The following is a 27,498-nucleotide window of genomic DNA, read 5'->3' as shown; positions in this document are numbered from 1 at the left end:
GCGGAAGAACAGTTATGTGTGGAAATGGCGTGGGCGAAGTATTTCGTCGAGGAAATGACCCTGCAGCGTTGCTTCTTGTTAATACGTCTTTTCTTGTGTTCTACTTCTTCTCTTCTTTCTCTCTCCGCTCCCCCCCCCCTTCCTCCTCCTGCGTTCTTTTGTTTGTGCCGCCGTCGTCTCAAGTAATGCCACAGGTCTCCTCATCTTACGGACGTGTTTTTTTTTTTTCACACTAAAACACGGTGAACCAAACTCGTTGTTGTGCCATCTTCCTTTGTTCTTTTTTCCTCCCCTCTCACCTCCAGGAGGGACCGGCGCAGCGCGGGAATGAGGGCCGCAGTGAACCACCAACACCACAGCAGCGAAAGCGCCCCTCGGCGGAGCCCGGGATCCCCCGTTGCGAAGCACGTGTCCTTCAACCCGCGCTCCTCCAACGCAGGCGCGAGGGAGTCCGTCCTACCTTCCCAATCGACCAAGTCTACCACGCTCGCATCACCGCCCTCGGGCAGCAAGAAAACTCCAGCCAAAGCGGAGAGCACACACCCCGCTGCCGGGTCACGCAACAATGCCCGTCACGTCGCTGCCTCAGCGAACGATCCCCATCAGTGGATTCTCGCGTTGGGGCAGCAAAGCACCTACGCGGTAACCTCCCACCCTACTTCGACGGAGAATGAGAAGGACGGCGGTGGCGAAGTTGACCGGCCAAGGGAGCGGGCAGACCGCAGCAGCAACGAGGTGGACCAGCACGCTGGCGTGGATGTCCCGCCTCCGCCACTTGAAGAGCGCATCGGCATTCACGAGCTCAAAGCAATCATGCTTGCCTTCCGGCAGACGTCGCACGTACCAGCTCCCCTCCCGTCCTCTCCCATGTCTCCCCTGCTGGCAGCCGCGCAAGTCAAAACCGCTACACCTGAGCAGAAGTCGTTGCGTGTTGTCGCGAGTGCTGAACAGGCCGTCCTTGGCGAACCGGTGCCTCGCGCAGAGGAGCTGCCTGCCACCATAGCGGAACTGCTGGCTGCGGAGCACAACGCGGCGCACTCGTCCGCCGCTTCGCCTGACGGAATGGGCGCGAGCAACGCGGGCGAGGAGTCCGTCGCACAGCTGCGCCATCTGGCGAGGGACGAGTTCACCCGTGTGGTTCAGCGCGCCGTTCCTAGTGCGACGCTGCCGGAGATTCAAGCCCTCCTAGCCAAGGCCATCTCGGACGATCAGGACACCGTCTCGTGGAATGAACTAGCAACCTTCCTCGTGACGTGCTCGCGACAGAAAGCCGACCTCGCCTTTGAAGATCAGCGCTTTGTGTTGTCCGGCCAGCCCCGCAATCTTCACTTCGAAGAGCAGCACAGCGAGTCGATTACGTGTGTCGCCATGAACCGGCAGCGGCGTCTGATTGTGACGGGATGCAGCGGCGGCTCCGTGCGGGCGTGGAGCAGCGGCGGTGACCTCGACTACCGTGGCGTGCTGCTTAAGGTGGACGGCTGGATCGTGGGGCTGCACTGGGGGTGCCGCGGGCGCGTCCTCTACGTTATTACGATGGATCGCTACGTGTACGTGTTGGAAGGCACCTCGTACGAGGTGCTGCGCGTGTTCCACGGCCGCGGCATCAAGGGGACCGCGGACAGCATCGCTTACGCGACGGAGACGATCGGCACGGTTCACGTGGGCGGCATCGCTCTGCCAAAGCGGCGGCCACCGAACGAGCACGGATACGCCGGCGCGCGGCTGCACGTGTCGTCGGCAAGAGGAAAAACGCCGTCCGGCGCGAAGCAGAGCGGGCCTGGGCGTGGCAAGTTAGAATCGGGCGAGGGTCGAATGCAGCGGCTTCTGTCGTCGGCAATGCAGATCCGGCGAGGGGTGCAGCAGCCCAACGCGGGAGACAGGACGGCGGCGGCGGCTGCTGGGGGAGCAGAGGCATCCGGGCAAGTTACGGACCTCGACGTGAACCCAGCCGGAACCGCCAATGCAGCCGCCAACGCCTCCACGCTCACAACGAGCTACTCCCTCACCACGGCCAGTGCAGCAGAGGCTCTGCATCAAGACAACACGCCGCTCACGGGCACGGGGCGAGGCCCTTATGTGGTGCAGCACGTCGACGAGGGCGTACTGACGTCCCTCGTGGACGCCGTGACGGCCACCGCGTTTGTGGAGTCGGCTTTTCAAGACGACGTGCTGCTGCTCGGCACCACGAAAGGAGATGCCTTTCTTTTCATTATTGCCACACAGAACGAACTGACGCAGCGACGGGTGCTCGTGGCCCGGCACGTGTTTGCGCAGCTGCACGACGGCTCCATCACCAAACTCGACTTCTCCCACTCTCTCAGCGCCCTCATCAGCTCTGGCGAGGATGGTCGGGTCCGGGTGACGTCTCTTTTCTCCGGCCATAACCTTCGCACCTTCTACGCCCCGGAGCTCTCCGAGCAGCACGCCAGCGTGACGGACTTCGCCTTGCACCCGCAGCTGAAGATGCTCCTCACCATCGGGCCGGAGCGTCGAGCGTTGGTCTGGGAGTGGAATCAGCCGTCTCCGATAGCGGTGCTCGAGTCGGTGAACCGGCCGCTGTGCTGCGGCGCCTTCCTGGGCGAGCAGCTTCTCACCGTGAGTCGCGACCGCGTCCTGCACGTCTACGACTGCAAGAGCTTTCGGCTGCGGCAAGAGCTTCCGTTGGGCTCCGCGGGTTCGCTGACGCGATTTAGCAGCGCCTCGGCCGCATCTGCCGCCGCCGATCTCCTTTTTGCCTCAGCCTCCTCGTGCATGACGACGCAGCTCTACGCCGATCCAATCCGGCAGCGAGTGATTGGCTTTGGTCGGTTTCCCTTTACGCTCTGTGTGAAGCGGCAGGTCTCCTCCGGCTGCCCGGTGCGGTACCGCGGCCACAACGCACCGATGTTCACGACGCTGACCTCCCGCGCCTTTGGCCAGCTGGTGACGGTGGGCACCGACGGGGTCATCATGACCTGGACGCCGCGCAACGGTGTGAACGAGTTTTCGTTCCTGCTGTCCAACTTCTCCAACGCGTCGGCCATGACGGGGGCCCCAATGCCGCCGGTCGCAGCCTCGATGGGTGTGACGCAGCGCCGCTTGCTGACAGGTTTCACGGGTGGGGTGATGGTGGCGTGGAACGTGTTGAATGGGCAGGTGGAGCGGGTCCTGACAGCGGCGGCGTGCTCCTCTTCTACAGCGGATGGAAAGGCGCCGTCGTCACCGACGAAAGAGGTGGGCCGGCACAACAATACCAGCAGCAGCGGTAGGGCCAGCGCAGTGAGTCCACGCGCACGTGCCACCACGTCATCGACGCCGAAGCGCGATGTGACCGCCGTCGGGTCCTTTTTGCACTACCGCACCCTCTCGTACCTCTTCGCGATTGGCCGGATCCTCTACGTTGACTCTACGACGTCCAACAACGGCAACAACGTGACGCACCTCCGCGAGGACGGCCCGTCCTCCGCGCCGCAAGTGGGCGAGTACACCACGACCTATCCCTCCTCGTGGACGCCGCTGCCCATCTACGGGGATATTACGCAGCTGGTGCAGTTAAGCCCGCAGCACGTTGGATGCGGCACCACCGCCGGCGCGGTCCTCGTGTACAACGTGCTCTCCGATTGCCAGGAGGGTGCGCCGCTGTGGGTGAACGAGGCGATGTTGTACCCACCCTCCTACGGCACTCTACCTCTAGCGTTGTCGCCCAACAGTACCTTGAAGGGCTGCGGTGGGACGGGGACACTGGCGGGGATGACGCGCGGCCGCAGCGTGGTCAGTCGTCGCGACGGCGGTGGCGTGGAGCAGCCGTCCTCGCTGGTGCCGTCAACGAACCACAACATGACAGGGTCATCAAGTCATGACGAGGCAGCCGGTGGCGACCGCGGTGGCGGCGGTCAGCGTGGCCACGTGATGGCGCGTACGATTCGCCTGCTCACCCTGCCCGCCGTCCATCCGCGTTTGCTGGTTGTGGCGCAGGAGGACGGCACGCTGTCGTTCTGGCACACTCTCCGTCGCGTCTGCCTCGGGGCGGTGAACTTGACCGCGGTGGGCCTGCAGGACGACGGCGCCGCGGAAGACGCGGACAACCCGCACCACCGCGAGGACGGGCCCTCCGGTACGTTCGTTTTCGACATGGACGAGAACGAGGGGGAGTTGCTCGTGTTTGGTGACGGCGAGGGCAACGTGCACGTGTGCCGCGTGCGTTGGCAGGTCCTGACGAAGTCGTCGGAGCAGGTAACGGCGATGTCGCTGTCAAACCCGGCCTTATACACGATGGCAGGCACCGCCTCCCCGGTTACATCCGATCGCTCGCTACAGGACCAAAACAAGACGACGAACATGAGGGAGGACGAGGAAGGTGACGGGGTAGAAGGGAACACGCTGTCGACGCCCAACACCGACACCACACTCAACAGCAACGAGACGCAGCGCGCCATACCGATTCTGCGGCAGCTTGAGCGGGTGCACGTCTTTGCCAGCGGGCTCGCCTTGATCGGCCTCCGCGTCGTAGATGCGGCGGCGGCGACTGCCTTTGATCCAGCGGGTACGTCGGCGGCCGCCAAAGATGAGCAGACGCAGGTTGACAGCGCGCCGACCGCAGCGGCGAGGACCGGTGCGCCGTCACGCCAGCTGGTGATCGTGTGCACCGGCGCCGACCACTACGTTCGCCTCTTTACCTTGTCTGGCGTCCCCATCGGCGAACTAGGTATGGACAGGTGGAACGTGTCCGATCCGCGCACCTTCCGTTTCATGGGCGAGCCGGTGGGCATCCCGGCGGTGCCGCTGCCGGGCCCCGTGCAAGGCAACCCCGCCTGGCAGCAGGACTTCAAGGAGGCGCGGAAGGACAGCCCCTGCTACTTCAACTACCTCACCGACCTCTACGCCATCCACTTCCCGCGTTCGACTTTGGTGAGTTTCGGCAGTCATGCGAGCATGCAACGCTGCGACCGGACGTCGTCCATCGTCTCGTTTGCGCAGGCGCGCCGCTCCATCGGGGATGGGGTCTCGCAAACTCTGCAGCTCGACGTGCTGAGCAGCCTCTCGCTTGAAGCGGCATCGTCGCCCAGTGCCCCGCCGCACGCCGCCTCCCCCACCGACACGCACCCGCCCAACCCGTCCCCCGGGCGGCGGCCCACCACGGCACTGCAGGCGGGCCTCCTCCACTCCGCGGCCGCCGCGGCAGGTACGCAGCCGGTCTTTGCCGACAACGACCGAGAAAGATGTGGGGCGGAGGAAGGAGAAGGAGGGGGTGCCGGAGACGATGAAGGCACGTACTTGCCGTCTCTGCCCGCCGCACGAAAGCTTTCTACGCGACTGCGCCGCAGCACTCGGTACCGGTACGCCAACAGCCCCTCCTGTCAACTTGGCGTGGTGAAGCCGTTCAGCGGGGAGGCGGCGCTGCCGCTCGCGGCCCCCTCCCCCACACAAATTCAGTCGCCGCGCTTCGTGGTGGACGCCCCGTCGGCCACGACACCGCCGCCGTCGTCGCTAGACGTGGAAAGAGACACCGATCGAGTGGAGAAGGAGTGGCCGGGACCCGCCTTCCCGACGGACTCATCGCGGCCGCTTACCAGTGCGGGCGCAGATTTTGTCCGCGCGCTGTCGGCGGACGGCGAGGCGGCGGTGTCGGAGGAGCGCCTCAACGCGTCGCAGGCGACGGCAACAGGCAAGTCAAGTCGGCTGCACAGCAGCAGCGGCGCGGCGGGGGTGTCGCTGCGGGTCGGTGACGGGGCGGCGCCCAGCAGCGCCTCTGCACGCCCTGTCAGCTCGGCCTCGACGCGAACGTCGAAGAGCCGCACGAGCACGCCGCAGGGCCCGCGCAATAAGACGGAAATATTCTACGCATCCTTTGCGAACTCTGAGAAGCGGCGAAACGACTCGCCCTGTTCACCGAATACAGGCAAAAGCGAGGCGGAGTCGCAACCGGGAGTGCTTGTCTCCGACGTTGAAAACAACGTGGTCAACACCGCTACGGCATCATCGCATGAACGCCGACATGCTGCCTTCTTGCCAGGCCTTTCGGCTCACACACCCAACAGACGGGGCAGCAACGCGGATCGAAGCCCTTCGCCCACTGCCGCTGTCGAAGCACGTGAGAAGCGCAGTACTCTCACTGCGCGCACGTTGCAGCGCAATGTCTCGGTGCGCACCCCGTCCATGATGGTGATGGCGTCCCAACGTGACACCCTGGTCGACAGCGTGGACCACCACAACGCCAATAGCAACACTACCTGTCGCAGTAACGACGACTTCAGCGTCTTCTCCTTGCTCTCACGCGAGCGAAAGCGGCTGATGAAAAACACACTGACACCCGCGGCGCGGGACCAACTCTCCGCGCTTTCGATGCCTCTTCTTTTTTCACATGCGCAGGCCGCGGCGCGGAGTCCCGTGGAGAGTGGCGCAGCTCGCTCTCCCACCTCCCCTGGGGTCCCCGCTGGCAATGTCCAGCAGAAAATCGACTCCTTGCTGGAGCGCCGCCGCGCGCAGCAGATGTATGGGGTGTCGCCGGCAGTGGAGATGCGCAAATCTGCCAAGGGCTACGTGGCGCACGTGACGTCGAAGTTGTATGTCGCGCCTCTGTCAAATACGAAGACACCCGCGCCGACGACGCAGCGGCAGGAGATTTCATCGTCGTCTGCGCTTCCGTCCCGTCCTCGACATCGCGCTCATCTTCGTCAGACGATGTAGAAGGCGTCTTCATTCACCGAGTAGCTGTTCAAACTGTTAACACGTAGACAATCCACCCTCTCTGCGCTCTATCAGCTCTTATATATATAGATATACAAAGCAAACGATGTAATGTACTGGCTGATTCACTTCCTTTTTTTTTACTCCTTTTTTTTCGCAGATACGCATGTTCTTTGTTGTTGTAGGTGATTTGTGTGCCACAAGTTTTGAAATACCAATCACAAAACGCGCATCTCTCTTCAATAATTTGAGTCGGTGGGTCTTCTTTAGAAAGGGAATGTATTTACACGGTGAGGGTGCGTACACCCTCCTCGGCACGAAGGCGATTTCCCCGTTGACAACAAGTCAGTCGAGAAAGAACTTTGTTTTTACTCCTTGGGGTTTTCCCCCCTCTGTCGTTGTGCCTGTACTTTTTGACCTACAACATGCATGGCTGTGTCCTGTTGCATCAAACAAGAAAAGCAATGGAAAGAAGGATGAAAGCTCACGGAAGTAAATTGGCTTGTAGCGATGAGTGACACGAACTCTAGACTGGAATAGCCACCCTGTTTTTCCCTATCGATACCTTGCGCCACAGTGACACATGTTCTGTGTTTTTTTTTCTCTTGAGAACAGCAGCTCAATCTTAGAGCGGATCGCAGTAAACTGCGAGTAAAGCCTTGTGACTGTATGCCCCGCGTAAAGGTTATCATACACGCTGTTTTTCTCTGGCCTTTGTCGTCTCCTTCCTGCCAATTTCCCTCCTCTATTATTATCACTAAACCTTCTCTCACATTACCTGTTTATCAAAAAATACTCGCACCCGTATTGTCGTGCACATCCACCACCGCCTTCCGACGAAGAATGGATTATTGATTCATCTTCTGAGTGTTTTTCCTTTCGCGACGGTCACTACTATTATTTTCTTTTACATCGCCTTTTGGTTCTCTCCACGATCTATTATTGCCACAGCTGCGCGATTTATCCAGTTGCTCGCCCGCTCATAGCGACGATTATTTATTGCCTCTGGTTTTTTCTTTCAATTTCCACAGTAATTTTTTTGCTTTACTTCTTGCCGTTTTCGTCGTAGTATTTATTCTCCGTTTCCTTTTCCTCGGAGGAAACCCAGAAAGTGGAGGAGGAGCGCGGAGACCGTACCCGTGCAGGTTGCCAAACAAACCCAACTGGTGGAGCCGTTTAAAGTATACTTTTTTTTTGCTAGTTGCTTACCCGTCTCGACCTTTTGTTCTCCGCTGCTCCTGTTGTCTTACGCCTCTTTCAATTTATTATTATTATTATTTTCTTTCTCTCTCTCTCCCCGAGAAAGAGAATCAAAACCGTACGCCTGTTTATTCCCATCGGCAGCTTTCTATTTACATCAGCTTCTTCTGCTCTCTTTGATGTTCTGTGTTCGGCTCTTGGACTAAAGCATACATAGTCTCTTGACCGTCTCGTTAGCACCGACACGCACTTACTAAAGCGCCGGACGCACATCTTTGTGACTTCCGTATCTTCTTTTGCTCCCAGCTCAGTGAACCTCCACAAAAAAAACTTTTCTTTTAAACATACCTCTATTTGCTCTTCGCTATTTCTTTTTCTAATCAGCTCTTTTTACTAGTTATCTTCGAGCTTATTTTCTCCGTGTTCGGTTGTGAGCCGCTGCCACTGCAGTTTCTTTCGTTGCATATTTTTTTTTTGAAACGAAGAAACAAGAACGAAAAAACATGACGGACAACAAGTTCACTCCTATAATCACGTCCTTCCTGGACACGGACGCCTACAAGCTGCACATGCAGCAGGCGGTGTTCCACCAGCACCCCACCGTCGTCACGTCGTACGAGTTCAACTGCCGCAACAAGGACGACCACCTCGGCATCTACGCAGAGGCGGTGCGCAAGCATGTCGCCTCCATGTCCAACGTGCGCCTCACGGAGGAAGAGTACGCCTACCTGGGCACGCTGCCGCACTTCAAGGCCGACTACCTGGAATACCTGCGCAACTACCGCTACAAGCCGGAGCAGGTGCACATCCGTTCGATTCAGCCGGTGCTGTCGTGCGAGAGGAACGAGTTTGGCGAGGACGGCTCCGACCTGGTGGTGACCGTCGAAGGTCCGTGGGTGGAGACGATTCTGTGGGAGATTCCTCTGTTGGCGATCATCAGCGAGGTGGCCCAGCACAGCCGCCGCCCGCACGTCGACGTTCCCGAGGCGATTTCGACACTGCGCGAGCGGTTGGATGACTTCTTCGCGCGTCACACCCAGGAGGAGCTCGCGACCTTCAAGGTGGCCGACTTCGGCAGCCGCCGTCGCTTCAGCAAAGCTGTGCAGGAGGCCATTGTGCGTGCGTTGAAGGAGGATGCCCGCTTTGGCCCGCACCTCGTCGGCACCAGCAACTACGACTTGGCGCGGCGCCTGAACATGCCGCCGGTAGGTACGCAGGCCCATGAGTGGTTTCAGGCCTTCCAGCAGCTCTCGCCGGAGCTGCGCCGCTCGCAGATTATGGCGCTGGACTACTGGCTGCGGGAGTACCCGCACTGCCTCGGTGTGGCCTTGACCGACTGCATTACGATGGACGCCTTCCTCAGCGACTTCGACGCGCGTCTGGCCAACGCCTACCAGGGCCTTCGTCAGGACTCCGGCGTGGCTGCGGAGTGGGGCCAGAAGGCGGTGGCGCATTACAAGACGCTCGGCATTGATCCCCACACCAAGACGCTCGTCTTCTCTGACGGCCTCGATTTGGAAAAAGCGGTAGAGTTGTACAACCAGTTCAAGAACTCAACGAATGTGATGTGTGGCATCGGCACGCAGCTGACGTGCTACATCAGGGGGGTTCGCCCGATGAATATTGTCATCAAGATGGTGCGCTGCCAGGGCAAGCCCGTCGCGAAGGTGTCGGATAGCCCCGGCAAGAGCATGTGCAAGGACCAGGCCTATGTGGAGAAGTTGATGGAGGTGTTCAACGTGCAGTTGAGCCCCGTTACGGAAATGAAACTGGAAGAGTTTGGGAAGGCGGTGGAGAGCAAGAATGTTAGAAAGTGAAGGCGAGCACACGCACGCACCGCTGGCCAACTGTGCGCGGCACGAATCGTAGCGGGTGGGCAATGAAACGGGAGGCAATCGGTGCGGATCTGATCATGTTTTTTTTTTTCTTCTCCCTTATTTATCTGTTTGGTTGTTTGCTTTGTTGCTGCTGTCGTTTTTAAAAGGAAAAGGAAAAAAAACGACCACAAAAGGAGAAAAACGACACCGGCGCGCAATGCCCGCGACAGATGCAGCGCAGCTGTGTAAAACAATTGGCTGACAGGTCTGACGCTCGTTGCGCGTGAGTGTTTTTCTTTCGTTTCTGTTTTATCCTTGCATTTTTCTCTCCACAAACCATAATATATCTATATACGGCTGGCTTTTTTCTTTCCCCGCCTTCGACGGACTCATCAGTTCTATTTCATATTGGTGAGTTTATTTCTATTGTTAGTTTCTTTCTTTCTTCGTTGAGCCATCATCAAAGTAAAGAGGTGGTAACAGATTTTGCTTTGATGATTGACTGCAACACTTCATGTTTTTGTTTGTTTCTTTGTTGTTTGCTGTGGCGGACTAAAACGTGAAGAGAGCGCGAAGAGGCGGAGAAGTATGATTTCGATTTCAATTAGCAAGGCTTAAGGAGACTCGATGATAAGTTTCAAAAGCGTCGAAAGAGCGAATTCTCATGAAGATGCGTGGTTGCTTCTCCGGTTTTTTTGTTGTTGTTGAAATACTCTTGCTTTTTTTTTGTGCTCTCCGGCAATGCGTCTTGTGCCGTATCAGACGGTTTCATCTGCAAGCTTACATCAGTGTTAGTACTACTATTATTACTATTATTATTCGACCTGCTTCACGGTCGACAAGAAGAAAAGGGTCGTGTAGGCTCAGCAATTCATATAAAATCGAATGCGCTACTCCACCCGCACCGGCACACAACCGCACGTGTCGCTCTCTTCTTAAACTCAGTCATGTTTTCATTGTTCTGGGTATCCTCGCTGGCAAAGCGTCCCTGCTTCCTTTTTTAGGTGCCGTTTTTGCTTTCATGTGGTTTACATATTACAACCCAGAGTGCTTCCTTCGTTGTGTGTGTGTGTGTGTGTGTGTGTTCTCGTTGGGGAGTGGGGCGGCGCCAAAATGGTAGAGTCGAAGACGATGATGCTCGATTGTCCGGCTTGCTTGATGCGGAAGAGAGGGAGAGACCAGAAGAAATCTCTGTTATGCAGTTATCTTTTTGTGCTGTTTTCGTTTCATCACGTCTATTCTCCGGTGGTGTCGTTGTGCACGTTGCATGCGGCACGTAGGGTGTTATTGCTGCTGTTACTATTGACGGCCATTTTCTTTTCTCGCTCTTCTTTACGACTTCTCTATTGCAAAAAAAGCCCTTCTGCCTCCTCTGTAACCTTCCGTTTTTATCAACCTTTTGTTTTTGTGTATTTTTCCCCTCGACTGTTCTTGAGTAGGACGCGTTTCCGCGTGCTTTTCTCTCTCCCCCTCTCTCTTTGCCTGGGCAGAGAAAGAAGATGACGTGCTGCCTCAAATGCGGTGCCGAAATGTGATGGACTGCTGTCCTACAGCAAGCGTTTCTCGGGATCGACGTTTAGCAGCTGAACGAAGCGTTCTTTTCTTTCTTTCTGTCCACCTCAGCAAAGTAAATTGATTGTGAAACGTAAAAGAGAAAAAACGAAGGGCTGCAATGAAAGGGTATGATAAAGGTGGGCGGTGATGAGCACCGTGCTTTATGTTCACCCTTTTCTTCTGCTGCTACTGCTTTCCCTTTTCTCTTTCACACCGAACCCACTGCTGTTCGCCTTTGTTCGTTTCGCCCGTTTTCCTTTTTTTTTTAGTCGTATTGACGGAATCCGTGTGTGAGTAGTTGTGTTGCTTGTTTGTTTGTTTTTCGCCGTTCACGTAGTTACTTGACTAGTACTGTCGGCTTATCTCTCACGGCTTTTTGTAACAGTCCAGTTTTCTCTTCTCTTTCCTTCTCTTCTCTTGGCTTTTTTATTATTATAGGCGCGCGCGTGTAAGGGAAACAGAGGCGCCCACAAAGAAGAACTCAGGCAGTATCGATGCACTCGATGCTTTTTTTCTTTCTTCTTCCCCCTTCCTGCAGTCCTCTCTCTGTTTGTGTGGAATTCTTTCTTTACAATATCTCCTCAGCGTTTCTTTACGTTGGAGCGTAGCACGTTCCGCACCGCAAAAGGTACAAAGAACTGACTTCTATTACTACTATTATTGATTTGTTAAATTCATCTCCTCCTTCTTTTATGATTACTATTTTTGCCACGGCTACTAATTAACGTTGTTTAACATCGATAGTGTTTTCTTTTGTTTTTATCTCCTTGAATTACTGCCCAAAATGCTCTCGTTTGCTTGCTGTATTGCCCACCAAGAACTCGTACGATGATTCCGATTGTTATTATCATCCCACTCTACGTGTCCTGGGCACCACCGGTACGTGTGTACGTGTGTGTACCAGTGGCAGAAAACGAAAAGCAAAGGGCGTTCTCCTCCTCCTCTGAAAGCTGTGTCTTCTCTTTTCTTTTTTGCGTCTTCGCCTTTTATTTTTGTTTCTTCGCAGGTGGAGGTTTAATAAAGCGCTAACAGCGTCCGTAAGCGTTTTTCACAGTGGTGCTCTCGCACAAACTGGCCCCAATGGAAAGCGAGAGAAACCGAAGCGAAAGGTGTCTCCACAAGGGCCACTCTTTTGTTTTGTTTTTTCTCTCTCCTGCTCGTGTCGAAGGAGGTGCTCTTGAGTCTAACTCTCAAGCAGACTCTGTGCCTCTTAAACACAGCTCCTGTTTCGGCTAAAAGGCAAAGACTATCTTGTTTTTCTGGGTTTAAATGAACTGCTTGCGGCGGTTGTTTGACCAGTAATAACCGCACACAAAGTTTTTTTTTTCAAATAGTGTTTAAGTCGCGAGTGTTTCTCTGGGCCCTGAATACAGACCTGTCACTTCATTACCTTGCCGCAAGGGTCATCTGAAGTGTCCGAATATAAGCTACTAATGAGTTTTAACTGCTCACAGCTGGTTGTCCCCAGGGGAGCGGCACGACGACCTGTTTTTACCCATGTGTTCTGTCACGGTAAAGCTTCCGCGGTGTGGTCCATTTTGGCTTTTCGAACTGCTTGTTGCCCCCCCCCCCCTCCCTTCTCTCCGCTGCTCCTCACTCCCTTTTTGTGGGCGTCCCCCACTCCTACCACCACCACTCTTGGCACATCTGCACACACTTTCAAATCGATACATTTTCAAAAGTAAGGTCTCAATTTTTCTTTAGCAAAGGAAACATTCGTTGGGGTTTTTGGGCGCAGACGGCCTGAACGTTTGTGCAGCTTTCGGTGGTGCCTCCAACACTCGTAGAACTCGTCGCTTTACGGTTTTCGGCTTAAAAAAATCGTCAAGTCAAATTGATTGAGCGTCGTTCGGCCTTTGTCTCTCTGGTGTGCATCTGTGTTTGTCTTTGTGTGTCTGTGTGTGCGTGTCTCGGCTTTTCTCGTGTAGCTGTCGTGTAGGAGCATCCTCTTAACTTGGACCAAGTATTGGAGTTGAATTCGCTGTGGAGATCTGCTCGCGTAGCTTGTTGTCGTTCTCGGTCACGATAAAGGATCGCAACCCTGCGTAGGTGTTGTAAGCAGTGCCGTGCGTCTCCGCAGCGCAGTCGCATTCCTGTAGCTGTCGACTACCCACGCTGCGCCGGGGTCCTAGAGATCCTTGTAGGCGGCGCTGAGAGTCTTGCTGTTGTTGCTTTTCCTCCCTCTCACTCGTGCCTCACCTCGAGTAGCATCGCTGCCCCGCTCTCCTTTGAGCAACTGCGTGAGGCTGCGTGTGGGTGCGTGTGTGGCTGCCGCGCTCTTCAGGCCGCTCACACCTGTCCGTCTTTTCTTTTTATTGTTTTCTGGTAAGCCGCTCGCTTGCCGGTGACGTTTGCTCAACTTCAACTTTGGTCTTTCAAAGCAAAAGGCGTAGGATGCCAACGGCACATCACTACGAGGATGCCGTGCTGAAAGGCACTGCGCTGGTGCTGCTCGACCTCCCGGCGCCGCTGCGAGGCGCAGTGCTGCCGCTGCGCAAGCTCTTCGACGACTCCTACCCGCACAACGGCATTACCCATATGCTGCTGAACTCATCCCCCGTCCTCAGCACCTCCGGCGAGGGCGTGATGGAGTGCGGAGCTGTCTTTTTCAAATCCGCCAAGGCCACCTGGGACCTGCTGGACAACGTCGAGGTCGTCCTTCGCACGGAGGACGGCGCACTTGAGCTGCGCCGCGGGTACCTGAAGCTGGGCGATGAGAAGATCTTAGTGGAGGGGGTCGTGACGTGGGGCGTCGGCGGCCGCGAGCGACCACCGCTGCCGCTGCAGCGCAGTCCTTCCGCCGCTGCCCCGCCTGCGCCTGCGCCTACGCCTGCAGCGGCACAGGCACCGGCACCGGCACCGGCATCGCTACCAGCGTCTTCGCAACGCGCTGTGGTGGCTGCATCTACAGGCCCGGGTGCCACCTCAGCGGGCCAGACCCTGGAGAAAAGCACCGTCGTCGTCTCCATACACTTCAAGGAGGTGTACAACCGTCACCGCAACATCCGCGAGGAGGATAAGCGCGCCGTACGCGGCGAGCTGCCCTCCATGTTTCCGCTGTCTCCCTTCATGGTGCACCAGATGCTTCTCGCAGAGTGCCAGCCACGCAAGATTGTGTTGATCGACTCCCGCCGCACGACGCAGCAACGCGTGATCAAGGCGCTTGTCGAGCTCGCGAGCGCCGAGGCAGCCGCCCACGTCGTGCGCGTCTTTACGCACCGCGCCGTGGAGTTCGTGAGTGAGGCGGAGGACGGCCGCAGACCTGAGCGGGGGCGCGGCCCGCTAGCGTCGCCACAGGGCAACGCCCAGCCGCGGCCCATCTGCGCAGAGGTGCGCTACTACCTCAACGCCTATTACAGCACCCCGAATGGCCAGAGCCGCTTCCACCCAAACGGGGAGCGCAACTACCACCGTGCCATCGTCGTGCGGCATCAGGAAAAAGACATGATGAATACGGTGGACCCGCACGACGCGGCCCTCGTCGCGGTGCGGGCGCCGCGGGAGTGGCAGCACGACGCCCACGCGAACCGTCTCGCCTCCGTGCCAGACGCGGACTCACCGGAGCGGGCGGAGTCCGGAGTGTCCGGTGAGCGCCGTCCACCCGCTGCACTGCCGCGGTCGTCGCACCAGCACCAGAGGGAGGATCGATTCGATCGGCGACGGCGCTCCCCGCCGGCACGTCGAGGCCGCAGCGGCAGACGCTCCCGCAGCTCGTCACGCTCACGCAGCTACTCCTACTCGGGGTCATCGTCACGCTCGTCGTCGTCGCCATCGCGGTCGTCATCGCGGTCGTCGTCCCGCTCACGCCACTTTCGTGGTCGTCCGCGACGGGAGGAGGCACGGCGCGACGTCAACAGCCGTTACGATCGCAACCGTCCGGCGAGGGGGCCGGAGCGGTACGAGGCTCCGGCGTCGACGTTTTCCTCTGTTCCTCCTGCGGCAACGACCATTTCTTCCCAGCTCTTTTCCACTACCTCTGGTCCGCGGAGTGGCGAACGTCAAGCGGAGAATCCTGCCATGCAGCCGCAACCGCAGCAGCAGCAGCAGCCAAGCTCTGCAGCGGCGCAGGCGGTATCTGCAGTTCCGCTGCCGCCGCCTCGTGTGGAGGGCGACGCCTTGCCGCCTGGATGGCGCCCGATTTTCTCCGAAGAGTACAAGCAGACCTACTACGCCTATCGGGATCCGCAGACAGGGGCGGAGACGACGACGTGGGAGCGGCCGAGAGCGTGATGGGGTTGTCGATGCTTTGCGCAAAAGATAGTAATTTGTTCTGTCTAGTCCTCCTTGGCCACGGATGATTCAACGTTGGCTGTACTCGTCGCGTTGCCAATTGTGGCGCAGCTCGTGCCGCTTCGCCGTCACGGAAGGAGAAAGACGAATAGGGGGAGAGCAAAGGAGCACGGACGCCCGTTAATGGCGCAAAGGAAAACCCGCAGGGTTTCAGTCGGTGGCTTCAAGCGGGCGCCTATTGTGTGATTGCAACGAAGAAAAAAAAAAGAAAAAGGAGAGGTGTGTGCGTCTATGTCTGAGGCAGTAGGCGCTAACTGCGTCACCGACCTCGTGTCCTTTACGTTTGAGGCGGTGACCGCGCCTTTCGCAGCCTAAATAACCCGGAAAGGGAGGGAATCGCATGGAACGCGGCGATGCCTCTTCTTTTTCCCTCCATCATTGCTTGTCTCGGTTATAAAAAGAAAGAAGAAAGGAAAAGGGAGTAGAAGAAAGATAGCTGCTGCGTTGGTCTGCCGTTTGCCTTCTTCAAACGGACTCAGTGGTCTGACGTGCCACACATCCCTCCCTCTGCACATTACGCTTGTCTGTTTGTGAGGGCATCGTGCGGCTGTCATTCACGGCCACGAGCCCTAGGGACGGCGACGATATGTGGTGGCTCTGTTTGGTTGTTTGTTAACTTCACCGTCGTTGTGTGACGCCTTCTTTTTTCTTTCTGGTGGTGTTGTGCGTGCATTAATGTAATTCACCGGCGCCGCTACGCAGAGCCCTCACGCCTTTTCTGTCGTTGAGTGGTGTGTGCCCCTTCTTTTCTTGTAAATGCCGACACAGAAGAGTGTCCAAAGAACTTCGTTTCCTAAAGCCACCCAACGTATCGGAGAACAACGGTGGTACTTAAAAAGAAGAAAAATATGTGAGGAAAGCCGATGCTGTCCGCCGTTCGCAGCCGAGAAGCGAGATCAGCTTGTGGGTTTTTTTTTTCTGGAGCGTAGTGTGCAAATCCTAAACCAGGGAACTGGTCCAGGTGGTTGCTTGGATTTCAGAGAACACAGAGAGTGTTTCATTGCCGCGGTTTATTGCGCAGGGCCTGCTTGTCTCTCCTTTGTTTCGTGAAGGCTTTCATCGCAGCGTTGTCTCCGTCACTGCGTCCAATACTATTACGTTTGCTTTTCTGTCTGCATCGTGGGCGGATCGGCTTTTCTGCGGAACGTGGATTCGTGCTGACACTTTTGCGGGGAGAAAAGTATCGAATTCGCCACACCAACAGCAGAAGAGATACCCGTGCTCTTCGTGCCACTAGCACACCGTATTTGTCTCTGTACACAATCGTTTCGCCTACACTTGTTTCCCTCCGCAAAACAAAAGTGAGAAAGAGAGAGGGAAACAGGCTGCCGCCTAGAGAAGAAAAACCTAGTTTAAAATACTAGTGCGTCATGGCGCAGCGCTCTTCTCCCTCGTCATCAACGTTCAGCGTGAACGCAAGTGCAGGTCAGACGCTGATCCTCATCGCCTCCGACGGCGTCCGCGTGAGTGTGAACCGCGCCGTCGCCACCGAAGCCTCCTATGTCCTTCGCGACCTCCTCGATGGCCAGGAACTCGCCTCTAGTCCCATCTCGAACAACGACGGAGCTGCTGGGGTATTTCTGAGCGAGGTGGGCGAGCCGTCAACGCACTTGTCAGCCGCCGGCGCCTCCATGACGGTGCACGACTTGGAGAACCTCTTCGACGACCCTGCCCCGTCCCCCACCGTCTCACAAAGCGCCTCGGCGGTGCGCGTGAAAGCGGCGGTGCCGGACTTGATGGAATTCTTTCCTGTTGCCCCCGCGGCCGCCGCCACCCCATCCAGCAGCGGCGCCAACGCCGCCATCACCACATCCTCCACTGCTGCTGGTGCTGCGTCCAGCTCGAGCCCCAGAGTCGAGGCACCGACGGGTGACATTTTAGCAAGCCTGTGGGGCCCACAGCCGACGCGTGAGTTCGACAGCCCCGCGAAGGCGTCGACGTCGACCGCGCAGGTGCCGTCCTTTGTGCCGCTGCACCCGTCGTCCCCCGCCGCGCCGCCGCCGCCTGCCGAGGTGGAGCTCGACTTCCCCTACTTCACCGGGGATATTTTGGAGCGCGTTTGCCGGCACATGTCGTACCGCTTCCGCATGTCCGCCTTCGGCGCGGAAGACGGCCGGTATCGCGTGTACGTCGTCAAAACCCGCTCGATCCCGCGTCCCATGACGCTACCACTCGTCGAGTACCTCGACGCGAAGGACCGCCGTTTCATCTCCGACTGGGATGAGCTCACCACGGTGCAGATGGTGAAGGCGGCGACGCTGCTGAATTATGAAGAGCTTCTCCAACTTGCCGCGGCGAAGCTCGCGTCCTACCTGATTGACCGCGACCTGGAAGGTGTGCGGACCTTTCTTGGTGTCGACAACGACTTTGATGCGGCGGAGGAGGCGGAGCTGAAGAAGGAGCAGGCGACGGAGTTCGGTCGATGAAAGCAAATATATGGAAGAATGACTTATTGAATCGCGGCTCACCACACTCTTCATGTTTGATTGTTGCTATTAATTGATTTGTTTGCGTTTTGGTGCTTCACTCAGTTTGTTTTCCTCACATCGAGCGTAGTGGGGAGCACCGCTTTTTGCCAGATCCACGCGTCCCCCCACGTACGTGTTGTGTGAAACGGGCTTAAAAAAAGAAAAAGAGAAAAGAGAAAAGGCAAGCAAACGTTTCTGTTGGGTTGCAAAGACGCATTAAAGGCTCCTTCGGCTCTGCGTCACCTCTTCCGCCGCATGCGCAGGCGGCTGGCGGACGCTGATGTGAAGAAGGCAACATGGGTGAGGCGTATTTGACTGTGTGCGCGTGCCCTTCTCTTCTTCGTTTTGTCCGAGATGTCATCGGTGGATTTTCGGGTAGTGTACTTCCAACCCCGGCTCTGTTCTTCTTTTGCTGTTCTTGTCTGCTCTCTTAACACGTATACGTCCGCATCCTTTCGTTGCGCATGCATTGACCCGAACAGTGTTATCCTTATCGACTTCTCCCTCTCCAAAAAAAAAGAAAACCTTTACCAACCAAACACGGATCGAACCCCACATCGGGTCCCATTTAACGGACAACACTCCTACGCGAACAGCACCCACGCAAACGTACAACGTCACAGCATAACGAATAGCACGATGCCCCACACGAAAGCAAATTTTGAGCTGTCGAAGGCGATGGTCGAGAGCGTCGAGGAGCACAGCCCGGCCGAGGTGTCCGCCGAGGAGCTGCACGCCCTCCTCCACACGCCGGGCAAGGGGGCCGTGGTGGTCGTAGACGTCCGTCCCGCCGAGGACTTTGCCAACTTTCATATCCCTGGCAGCGTCAACAAGCCATTCCAGGAGCTGAACTACACCCAACTCATTAGCGACGTCGCCCCGCACGCGAAGCAGGCGGGGTACGTCTTCGTGTTTGTGTCCGCGCAAAGCCCGGATGTGGACGACCTCGCCGCACGGGAGTACATCAACGAGTTCTCGAAGATTCATCACCACCCCCCGGAGGAAGGCGCGGTGGGCATTCTGCTTGGCGGCGTGCGCAACTACCTACAGCGTTACCCGTCGTAGAGAGCGGCGAAGGCGGAAGAGCGCGTTGGTATGCGGTGGGCGCGTGTAACTGCAGTATGAGCGTTGTTAATGGGTGCGAAGTACAACAAATTATCCGTGTGTTTCTTTTTTCCTTGTATTGTGGTTATTTGCTTCGTGTTTGATTACATCAGCCGAGTGGAGCGTGGCGACCCCACTTTATCCTCCTTCGCCGGTGCTCTTTGTGCTTCCTCCGAGAACAACACCGAGTTCCTACTCGTCTTCGATGCAGCTCGGTTGTTTTGCGGAGCACACACACACACACACACACAAGAAACACAAAAAGCACGTGTGCGCGGCTTCAGAGGACAAAAAACGTCTTGAAACGAGAGTGCACACGAAGGACACTAGCCGCTTTCGAACACACCACACTACACACACACTTATATATATATACACTAAGGCGTTTGAGTGTCGTGCTATTTTTTTTCTTCTCTCCTCCCTCTTAATGTTTGCCGGTAACGCTGGTGCTCTTGACAGACGAGGGGAAGCCTAGCCTGAAGGTGAATGAATGGAACGGTCAGTCGTTATCTTGTGCGTGTTGCCGTACCCCCCCCCCCCGCCTATCTTCACGCATGTAACAGGGATCTGCTCGTTACCCGAAAATACTTTCCTCACATCTATATACCTTTTCTTTCAACTCTTCACCTTTATCCCGTTGTTGACAACAGTCTCTCCTCACGCGTCCCTTTTCGCGGGAGAGGAAAGAGCAGTCCGATGTAGACAATACTTCTTTTCGCATTTTTTTGTTTTCTTTGGTTCTCCATTCATTTTGTGTTCTCTTTTGTGTTTCGGTTGCCAGTGTTCTTTTGCTTTATTATTACCATTATTTGACAGGAGGGGCAACTTCTATCGCGTCTGGGCGGGTACGTGGTCTCGGAAAGGAAAGGTAAGCCCTCCTTCCCTTCCCCCCGCCCCCCTCATTCCCTGTTCAAAACCGTTTCGAGCTCTCCGCACGGGGGTCGCTTTGCACCTCTCCTTTCTTTTTTGCTCCTTTTTCTTTCTTGCTGGTATTTCTGTTATTTTTGTTTTACGTATTTTACTTCTACTCGTTTTGTAGTTGCAACGACTACATGTATATGTACAGGCACACACCAACAAACGAACACAGCCACGATGAGAAACAAGAGGAAGCCGCCTGGCTGAGTATTTGAAGCTTAATGCGTTGGGACACGTGTGTGAGTGTTAGAAGACGAAACCCGCCATTTCACGTTGTGGGAAGAGCATCATTCGTTTTGCTCTTCGCATTTTGTGGTGGCAGCGCGAACTTTTGCCACTGAATGGGTATCGCGTAGGCGCAATCTACTAGCCTCAAGGACGACTTCGCCATATTTTTTTCTGTGCGTTGGTACTCCCCTTTCATTGGTAGAGGACGTGTGTGCAACTCCTTCCCGTTCTCTCCGTATCTGTTGTCTTGCTTTTCCCTTCTATTCCTGCGTTTCCAACACTCATCCTAATTACTTATTCATTTGCATGAAACACACAACTACGCCGACTGTTCTTAGTTAACACGTTTCATCGCTACCACTGTAATTGTCTTTACTTTTTTAAAAAGTGAAAACGCCAAACCTTGAATCTGACCTCGTCGTCCTCAAATAACTCCGCTGTCGAGATATTTTACTTCTTTCCTTTTACTGTTTCATCTTCGTTCGCAAGCGACGGAAAACGCGAAAGTACCACGTACACAAAACTCGCACCAATCATGGAGGCCTACACGAAATTGGAGGACGTCTTCGAGAAGGCCTATCGCTTTCAGCACTTTGTCTCCCTGGGCAACTGGGACGCGGCGGTCATGATGCCGCCCTGCGGCACCGAGGCACGCGGAGAGGCGATGGCTGTGCTCAAGAACCACATCCACCAGATGTACTCCTCGCCAGAGGTACAGGCGATGGTCGCAGAGGCGGCGACTGCAGAGGGTGAGATGACGGACGTGGAACGCGCCAACTTCCGCGAGATGCAACGCATTGTGAAGGAGGAGATGATGTTCACTGATGAGTTCGTGCAGCGTAAAGCAAAAGTGACGAACACAGCGCAGCGGGTGTGGGCCAAGGCAAAGATTGCGAACGACTTTCAGATGTTCCTGCCGTACTTTAAGCAGGTGGTGGAGATCGGCCGTGAGGAGGCCCGCATCCGTGCCTTGCACATGGCAGACACGACGCCGTACGGTGCCATGCTGATGCACAACGAGCCCGGCCTCACGGTGGAAACGCTGGAGGAGATTTTCAACGACATCAAGTCCTGGCTGCCGCAGTTGATCCGAGAGGTGCAGGAGAACCGCAAGGACATCGACGCCTCCATCGTGCCGCTCCAGACGCCGATTCCAGTGGAGAAGCAGGCTGCTGTCGGCAAGTTCTTCGCGCAGGTGTGGGGCTACGATCCGGAGGGCCGCCTCGACATCGCTCCGCACCCGTTCTCTGGCATGGTGAAAGAGGACAGCCGCATCACGACGCACTACTCGGTGGACAACTACGAGAAGTCCGTGTTTGCGACGATCCACGAGACGGGCCACTCCCGGTACGAGACGGGCTGCGGCCCGCGCGAGAAACTCGGCCAGCCGGTGTGCATGGCGCGCTCCGCCGGCATTCACGAGAGTCAGTCGCGCTTCGGCGAGGTCATCATCGGCCGCTCCGGCGCGTTTGCGGAATTTATGGCGCCGCACCTGAGGGAGTACTTCGGCGACCAGCCCGCCTTCACGGTGGAGAACGTGCGGAAGCTGAACCAGGTGGTGAAGCCAGGCTTCATCCGTGTTGCTGCGGATGAGGTGTGCTACCCGATGCACGTGATCATGCGTTTCGAGATCGAACGCGCGTTGATCGACGGCGAGATGGAGCCGGAGCAGGTGCCGCAGGTGTGGGCGGAGAAGGTGAAGGAGTACTTCGGCATCGACACGGAAGGCCGCGACGACATCGGCTGTCTTGCAGGACACGCACTGGTCCGGCTGTGGCTTCGGCGGCTTCCCCGGTTACTCCATCGGGTCCATCTTTGCGGCGCAGCTGATGGCCACCATCAAGAAGGAGATCGGCGAGGACACCGTGGACAAGTGCATCCGCACCGGCGACATGACACCCATCCTTGAGAAGCAGCGGGAGAAGGTGTGGAGCGTGGGCTGCATGTATCCGACGATGATGGATGTCGTGGTGAAGGCAACCGGCGAGCCGCTGACCACCAAGTACTTCCGCGCACACCTGGAGCGCCGTTACCTGCGCAACGAGGATTAAAAGGAAAAATGGCCGTGTCTGTGTGGCACCAAGCCGTTGTTCTTCACTACCCTGGACAAGGCTGTGGTCGCTCGTTCACGACTTGTCCTCTCCTCCGCCCTCTTCGTTTTCTCTTTACCGTCTCCACACGAGAGTCCTTTTTTATTTCGCTTCGGAACTCTTACAATCTTACGCTTAGTGGCAGCACAATTCCGCACCGGCACACGGTCACGTTTGTGTCGACGCAGATGCAGCATTACCGGGCTGCGTACCACAACCTTTTTTTGATGTTTAGAAAGCAAATCAACACATCCTTATTTCTCGTCGAGCGTAGAGGTGTGTGAATGTTTGCATTTGCGTCTTGTGGAGTGTGCGTGCGCTGAAATGTGTGTGCCTGTGTGGTATGCCTAATTGTGGTACGGTGCGTGTCGCGTGTTGTACACTCACGGAGCGTGCACGCCACCGTTGTCAAGTCTTCTTAACACTGGTACTTTGTTTTTCGTCCTACCGTAGCCTGTTTTCCTTTCTTCTTCTTTTTTTCCACTTCTGATAAAGCAGTCAACTCCGCCTCCCTGCCCCCTTGATCGAATCTACTTTTGCTCTCCGCCTTTCTTCTTTCACACTTTCGTCCGTCCTTGTCTCCACTTCCGTGTTGTATACAGCGACCTTCTCTGTCGCTCTCTGTGAGATGGACACGTCAAAGGACTTTTTTTAAATAAGCTGTTCCCATTCACACACACATATATATATTAAGGATTCTCTTACTTCTATCACAGCAAGCGAAACCGTTGTCATTCTCGTATTATTATTACTATTATTTTTCTGTAATTCAATATATATATATATTCATTTCCGCTTTAATGGAGTTGGCACTCGGGCTTTTCCTGTTGCCTATTGTGTTTCTCGCCGCAGTATACAATGCGAACGATGCGGTGCATATACGTGGTAAGACCTCTGTGTGCGGTTCGCGGGCAGGTGTTTGGCTGATGTGCATGCCTTTGAGCGTGCTTGAGTGCCTTTCACTCTGCTGTGCTGGTCTACGTATACACGAGGAGCAGTAAAGAAGGAAAAGAAAAAAACGGAGTGACCTGTTCAATCGGGCTCGAGAGAGTACCAACGTATGGCAACGCGGTCCTGCCACTTTCCTTTTTATCTTTCAGCAATCCAGTTGGGGCCGCTTGCCGATTTTTCTCAGCAGCGAGTTTTTTTCGCTTGTGGGGTTCACTCTCGCATCGAATTCAAGTAACCGAGTTCGAGCATCGGCGGTAGGTATATTTACCTTTGCGTCTCTCTCCCTCTCCCGCATGAGTTACACCACTTCACGTACTTCTTTCTTTCCTCTTGTTGCTGTTGATTATTCTTGTTTTTTGTTTATTTTTGGACGATGTGAATGGGTGGGGCCGACAGCTCAGTCGTGTCGCTCGGTGTGAACACCTCCAAACCCTTCGTCATTGACGGACACAGCTGCTGTCGTTTGTTGGTTGCTTCGTGTGTTTGGCGAAGCGTTTTTTTGCTTATTATGTGATAGGTGCCCGGACGCGTCTTACTCTATACATACATTGCGTGCATCCACTCCCTCCGTCCTTCAATGAATTACTCTACCACGGTTGCTTTGTCGCTGCTGCCGCTGATGCCGAAGACAGAGAGAAAAAATCTCTCTTCCTCAAAATAATACTTCTCATAACGTGGCGCGATGCACGTTTGCTTCTACATCGGCCTCTTCGTTGCTTTTGTGGTTCTCCCTTTGCTATCCTTTCTACGCAATGGTGCGGTTCTGCGTGGCGGTGCGGTGTCCGCCACGCACGGCGAGCGCAAAGGAGAGGAAGACGCCTCAGTCATCGCGCTACAAGATGCAAAGCGGCCGCCTTTATTGCGCGTCGTGAATCCTCTGACGGAGCTGGAAAGCCCAGAGTTGCAGAGCACGCAGGGCGACAGCGGCGGCGTCTCGTTGGCAGAGGCACTGTCGCCGCACAGTCAGAGCAGTCGAGTGTTTTTGCAGGCGCGCCGCAGCGCTCTGTTGCGGAGGCGTAACGTGAAGCTCATTCAGCAGCGCGGCGGCGACGCGGCGGAGGTGGCAGCGGCGGAGCGGGAGGGCGTGACGGCGTCGACGGGTTCAGATGTCGCCTCTGCGTGGGACCCGAAGCAGCTCGGCGCGGATGACAGCATTCGACTCGTTTTTCTCTTCACCTTTGCGCTTCCTTTATTCGTTTCGACGTGCTGGAAGCTGCGGGGTGTGCGGCCGCCGTACCTGCTGCGCCTCTACTGCTACCTGCGTGGAGCCAGCAAAGACGGCACGAACCCGCAACTTCAAGCTGCGTTGTGCGCCGGACCGGTTGTGGCGCTCCTCGGTGCGTGGCTTCTTGTGTTTCTCTACTACGCTTTCTTTGTCTACTTGGATCACCGGGACAAGGACGTGGGTCTGAAGCGGCACAACGACACACGTTGGAACCGACTCGTGAACTGGTGCAAATTTCGCCTTTATCGAAGGTATGTGAACTGCCAATGCTACCTGTGGAAGCGGTACTTCTCGCTGCAGCTCGTGCCGGCGTACGGGCCTCTGCCGCTGTTTCTCTTCCCCGACGGACAAGAAGAGCCGTTCCTCTCCCACGAGAACTCGAACTCGAAGACGGACGCTGCACGCTCTTCTTCTGGCGGGGAAGGTGGTGCGGCCGGCACACCGTCACATCACTTCGCCGCCGCCACCGCGAGTGCGCGGCACAACCCATTTTTTGTCGCCGTCCGCAGCAGCACCAACAACACGGGAGAAAACACGCCCCTCGACATGCCGCCGTTGCTGCCGTCGTCGTCTTCCATCGTTGCCCCTGTACTGCCCACTGCTTGCACCGCCGCCAACGTCAACGGACGTCACGGTGGTCTACCAGGCAAGAAGCAGAAGGCTTTCCTGTCATCAAAAGCTACAGAGGAAGAAAACGAAGAGGTCAGCGGCGGGGATGACTGGGATGCGGAGGAGCGCGGGCTTCTGCGCCGTCGTAGCGATGCGGACGGGGCAGGGCCAACGCAGCCGCCCCCCGCTGACGATCTCACCGGGCTCGCGGACGCGGATGCCGTGCCAACAAGAGGGCCGTCGGAGTCCTTCTCGTCTGCGGAACTGACAAAGGCGTTGTCCGCGCCTCCCTCACCTCCACCTCCCCCACCACCAATGCGTCGCGCTCAGTACTTCTTTGCAGCTCACCCGCACGGCATCATTCCGTGGTGCTGTTGTGTGAATCTGATCAGCAACGTCACACAGCGCAACGCGAAGCTGTTTGTGGACAACCGCGAGGCCGTCGTGCACCCCGCGTGCGCCGACACCGGGGCGTCCACGTCCAGCCAAGAAATGAGTTCGATCGCGTTGACGTCAGCGTCGAGCGGCGTCTCCTCTCCAACGTGTGTGCGTTTGCGCACGGCGAACACGTTCACAACGAGCGACGCCCGCGCCACGGCGACGCGCCCGTCACCAACGGAATCGCGACAACGGAATGCGAACTCCGCTTCGCCGCGGAACGCCTCGAACTCGACCACCACAAGCTACGCTAAAGGCCGATATTACGTCTACGACGTCGTGTCGAAACGGTTCGTGCTTCGTCTTGACAAGGACGAGGCGGTGCCGGCGAGTGCCGCCGATGCGGTAGTCTATCAGCAGCGTCTTCAAGCCGCAGAAGAGAAGGACGCCACAAAGCAGAGGGCACCTGGCGCAGGCGGAGCTGCATCGTCGCGCCGTCGCCGACTGACAATTCGCATACGTGCCGTGGTCGCGACCTTTCCCTTTTACGTTCCGATTATGCGGGAGATCTACATGTTTTACGGATACATGGATGCCTCGTACGAGACGTGCAAGCGCGTGCTGCTGTACAACAACAGCACGCGCCGTGAGCGGGAAGGAATGGCCTGTGCGCCGCCCACGCATGCGCATGGAGACAGCGGGGGAGAAGAAGGCGAGGACGACGACGACGACGAGAGCACGTTGCCAGACGATCTGAACCATCTCATGTTGTTTCCGGGTGGGGCCTCGGAGGCGCTCCTCTCGTCCAGCCACGGCCCCGCCAGAGTGCTGCTGCGCAGACGCAAAGGCTTTTTGCGACTCGTCCTGCACACACGAAGTGGGCTGGTGCCGGTGTACACCTTCGGCGAAACGGACTACTTTGACCAGTTCAGCACTGCCACCACGCGCTACGCCGCCCCGCTTGACGACGACTCCACGTTCTTCTCACACGAGGAGTCTGCGCCCCAAGCAGCAGGGAGTACGTCTATGCCTGCGGCTACGCACAACGGGACAGATAGCGTCCCACCACAGCCACATCGCAGCACGTCGGCCAGCCACCACGGCAACGTCGTTTCCAGTCGCACGGATGCGGAGGACGTGGCAAATTCTAGCGACCACCGTTCCCCTCCATCGACTCGGCACGACGCGTTCCCCCTCTCCCCAACTCCCTCCCCCACCCCCACTTCCGCGCAGAGAGAAACGCAGCAGAGCCGCATGAGAACGCTGGAGAGGCGGCTGCTTCGCGATGAGGAGGACGCACGCGATCGCGAAGGGCGCCTTCCTCGATCGCCAGCACCACCGCTGCCAGCGGAGCTGCAGAGGTCGAAGGAACAGCCGACCGGTGCGTCGCCCACCACCGCCGCTGTTCCTTCTACTCCTTCGACTCCCCCGTCTCCTCCCCCCTCAGCCGCAGCGCACGAGTCGGCAACGCGTTCGTCACCCGCGGCTGGTCGGGTGCCGCGTCTTATCCAAGTCGTCCAGCGTCTTTTCCAAGAAACGTTCGGCATCTCGCTGCCCGTAGTGCGCAACATCATCCCGCACCGCGTCACCGGCGCCACCGTTGTCGGGCGTCCGATTTATTTTGAGCTCCCGCCTGACTTGCAGCGCATGTACACTGACCCAGCGAACTACTATGACCGCGACAAGGAGCGGGCAGTGTTGATAGCGGCGCAGGAGGTGTACTTCAACGAATTGCAAGATCTCTTTCTCAAGTACGCGCCGCGCTACCTGAAAGATCCGAGTCGCCGGAAGCTCGAGATTCTGTGAAGGAAGAACAGCAGAGTCTTTTTGGGTGTATTTGCAGTGTATCAGCAATGCCGCACCACAAACTCCGTTTTTTGTTGTGAGGTGTGTGTGTGTGTGTGTGTGTGTGTGTGCGTCACGGACAACTCGTTCGTCATCATTCTTCGGCACTCGAAATCCTTTTTTGTTTTTACGCTCTCTTCTTCTCTCTCTCTCTC

The 27,498-nt window shown here is 56.7% G+C and overlaps 7 protein-coding genes across 9 annotated transcripts; all 7 read left to right on the top strand.

Moving 5' to 3' along the window:
• Positions 1-182: 182 nt before the first annotated feature.
• Positions 183-6,666, top strand: ABB37_07526 (hypothetical protein; the record flags this gene model as incomplete). Its single annotated transcript, XM_015806194.1, has 1 exon — positions 183-6,666. Exon 1 carries the CDS (start codon positions 328-330, stop codon positions 6,664-6,666), a length of 6,339 nt encoding a protein of 2,112 aa, XP_015655116.1. The 5' UTR covers positions 183-327.
• An 841-nt stretch (positions 6,667-7,507) lies between these two features.
• Positions 7,508-9,683, top strand: ABB37_07525 (putative nicotinate phosphoribosyltransferase; the record flags this gene model as incomplete). Its single annotated transcript, XM_015806193.1, has 1 exon — positions 7,508-9,683. Exon 1 carries the CDS (start codon positions 8,370-8,372, stop codon positions 9,681-9,683), a length of 1,314 nt encoding a protein of 437 aa, XP_015655115.1. The 5' UTR covers positions 7,508-8,369.
• Positions 9,684-12,918: 3,235 nt separating this feature from the next.
• On the top strand, positions 12,919-15,467 carry ABB37_07524 (hypothetical protein; the record flags this gene model as incomplete). The annotated part of the gene is made up of 1 exon (XM_015806192.1): positions 12,919-15,467. The coding sequence occupies exon 1, from the start codon at positions 13,632-13,634 to the stop codon at positions 15,465-15,467; it is 1,836 nt and encodes a 611-aa protein (XP_015655114.1). The 5' UTR covers positions 12,919-13,631.
• A 1,240-nt stretch (positions 15,468-16,707) lies between these two features.
• On the top strand, positions 16,708-17,953 carry ABB37_07523 (hypothetical protein; the record flags this gene model as incomplete). Of its 2 annotated transcripts, none has more annotated exons than XM_015806191.1 (1): positions 16,708-17,953. In XM_015806191.1, exon 1 carries the CDS (start codon positions 16,898-16,900, stop codon positions 17,951-17,953), a length of 1,056 nt encoding a protein of 351 aa, XP_015655113.1. In that variant the 5' UTR covers positions 16,708-16,897. The 2 variants fall into 2 exon arrangements, with proteins under 2 accessions (XP_015655113.1, XP_015655112.1); XM_015806190.1 differs by having other exon boundaries at positions 16,731-17,953.
• A 523-nt stretch (positions 17,954-18,476) lies between these two features.
• On the top strand, positions 18,477-19,060 carry ABB37_07522 (hypothetical protein; the record flags this gene model as incomplete). 2 transcript variants are annotated; one of them, XM_015806189.1, is made up of 1 exon in its annotated part: positions 18,477-19,060. In XM_015806189.1, the coding sequence occupies exon 1, from the start codon at positions 18,635-18,637 to the stop codon at positions 19,058-19,060; it is 426 nt and encodes a 141-aa protein (XP_015655111.1). In that variant the 5' UTR covers positions 18,477-18,634. The 2 variants fall into 2 exon arrangements, with proteins under 2 accessions (XP_015655111.1, XP_015655110.1); XM_015806188.1 differs by having other exon boundaries at positions 18,515-19,060.
• A 1,720-nt stretch (positions 19,061-20,780) lies between these two features.
• Positions 20,781-22,154, top strand: ABB37_07521 (putative mitochondrial Carboxypeptidase; the record flags this gene model as incomplete). Its single annotated transcript, XM_015806187.1, has 1 exon — positions 20,781-22,154. The coding sequence occupies one exon, from the start codon at positions 20,781-20,783 to the stop codon at positions 22,152-22,154; it is 1,374 nt and encodes a 457-aa protein (XP_015655109.1).
• A 1,527-nt stretch (positions 22,155-23,681) lies between these two features.
• Positions 23,682-27,304, top strand: ABB37_07520 (hypothetical protein; the record flags this gene model as incomplete). Its single annotated transcript, XM_015806186.1, has 1 exon — positions 23,682-27,304. The coding sequence occupies exon 1, from the start codon at positions 23,969-23,971 to the stop codon at positions 27,302-27,304; it is 3,336 nt and encodes a 1,111-aa protein (XP_015655108.1). The 5' UTR covers positions 23,682-23,968.
• Between the last annotated feature and the right edge of the window lie 194 nt (positions 27,305-27,498).

Source organism: Leptomonas pyrrhocoris, assembly GCF_001293395.1.
Source record: "Leptomonas pyrrhocoris isolate H10 chromosome Unknown, whole genome shotgun sequence".
Classification (NCBI taxonomy): domain Eukaryota; phylum Euglenozoa; class Kinetoplastea; order Trypanosomatida; family Trypanosomatidae; genus Leptomonas; species Leptomonas pyrrhocoris.
This window is presented reverse-complemented; position numbering and strand designations above follow the sequence as displayed.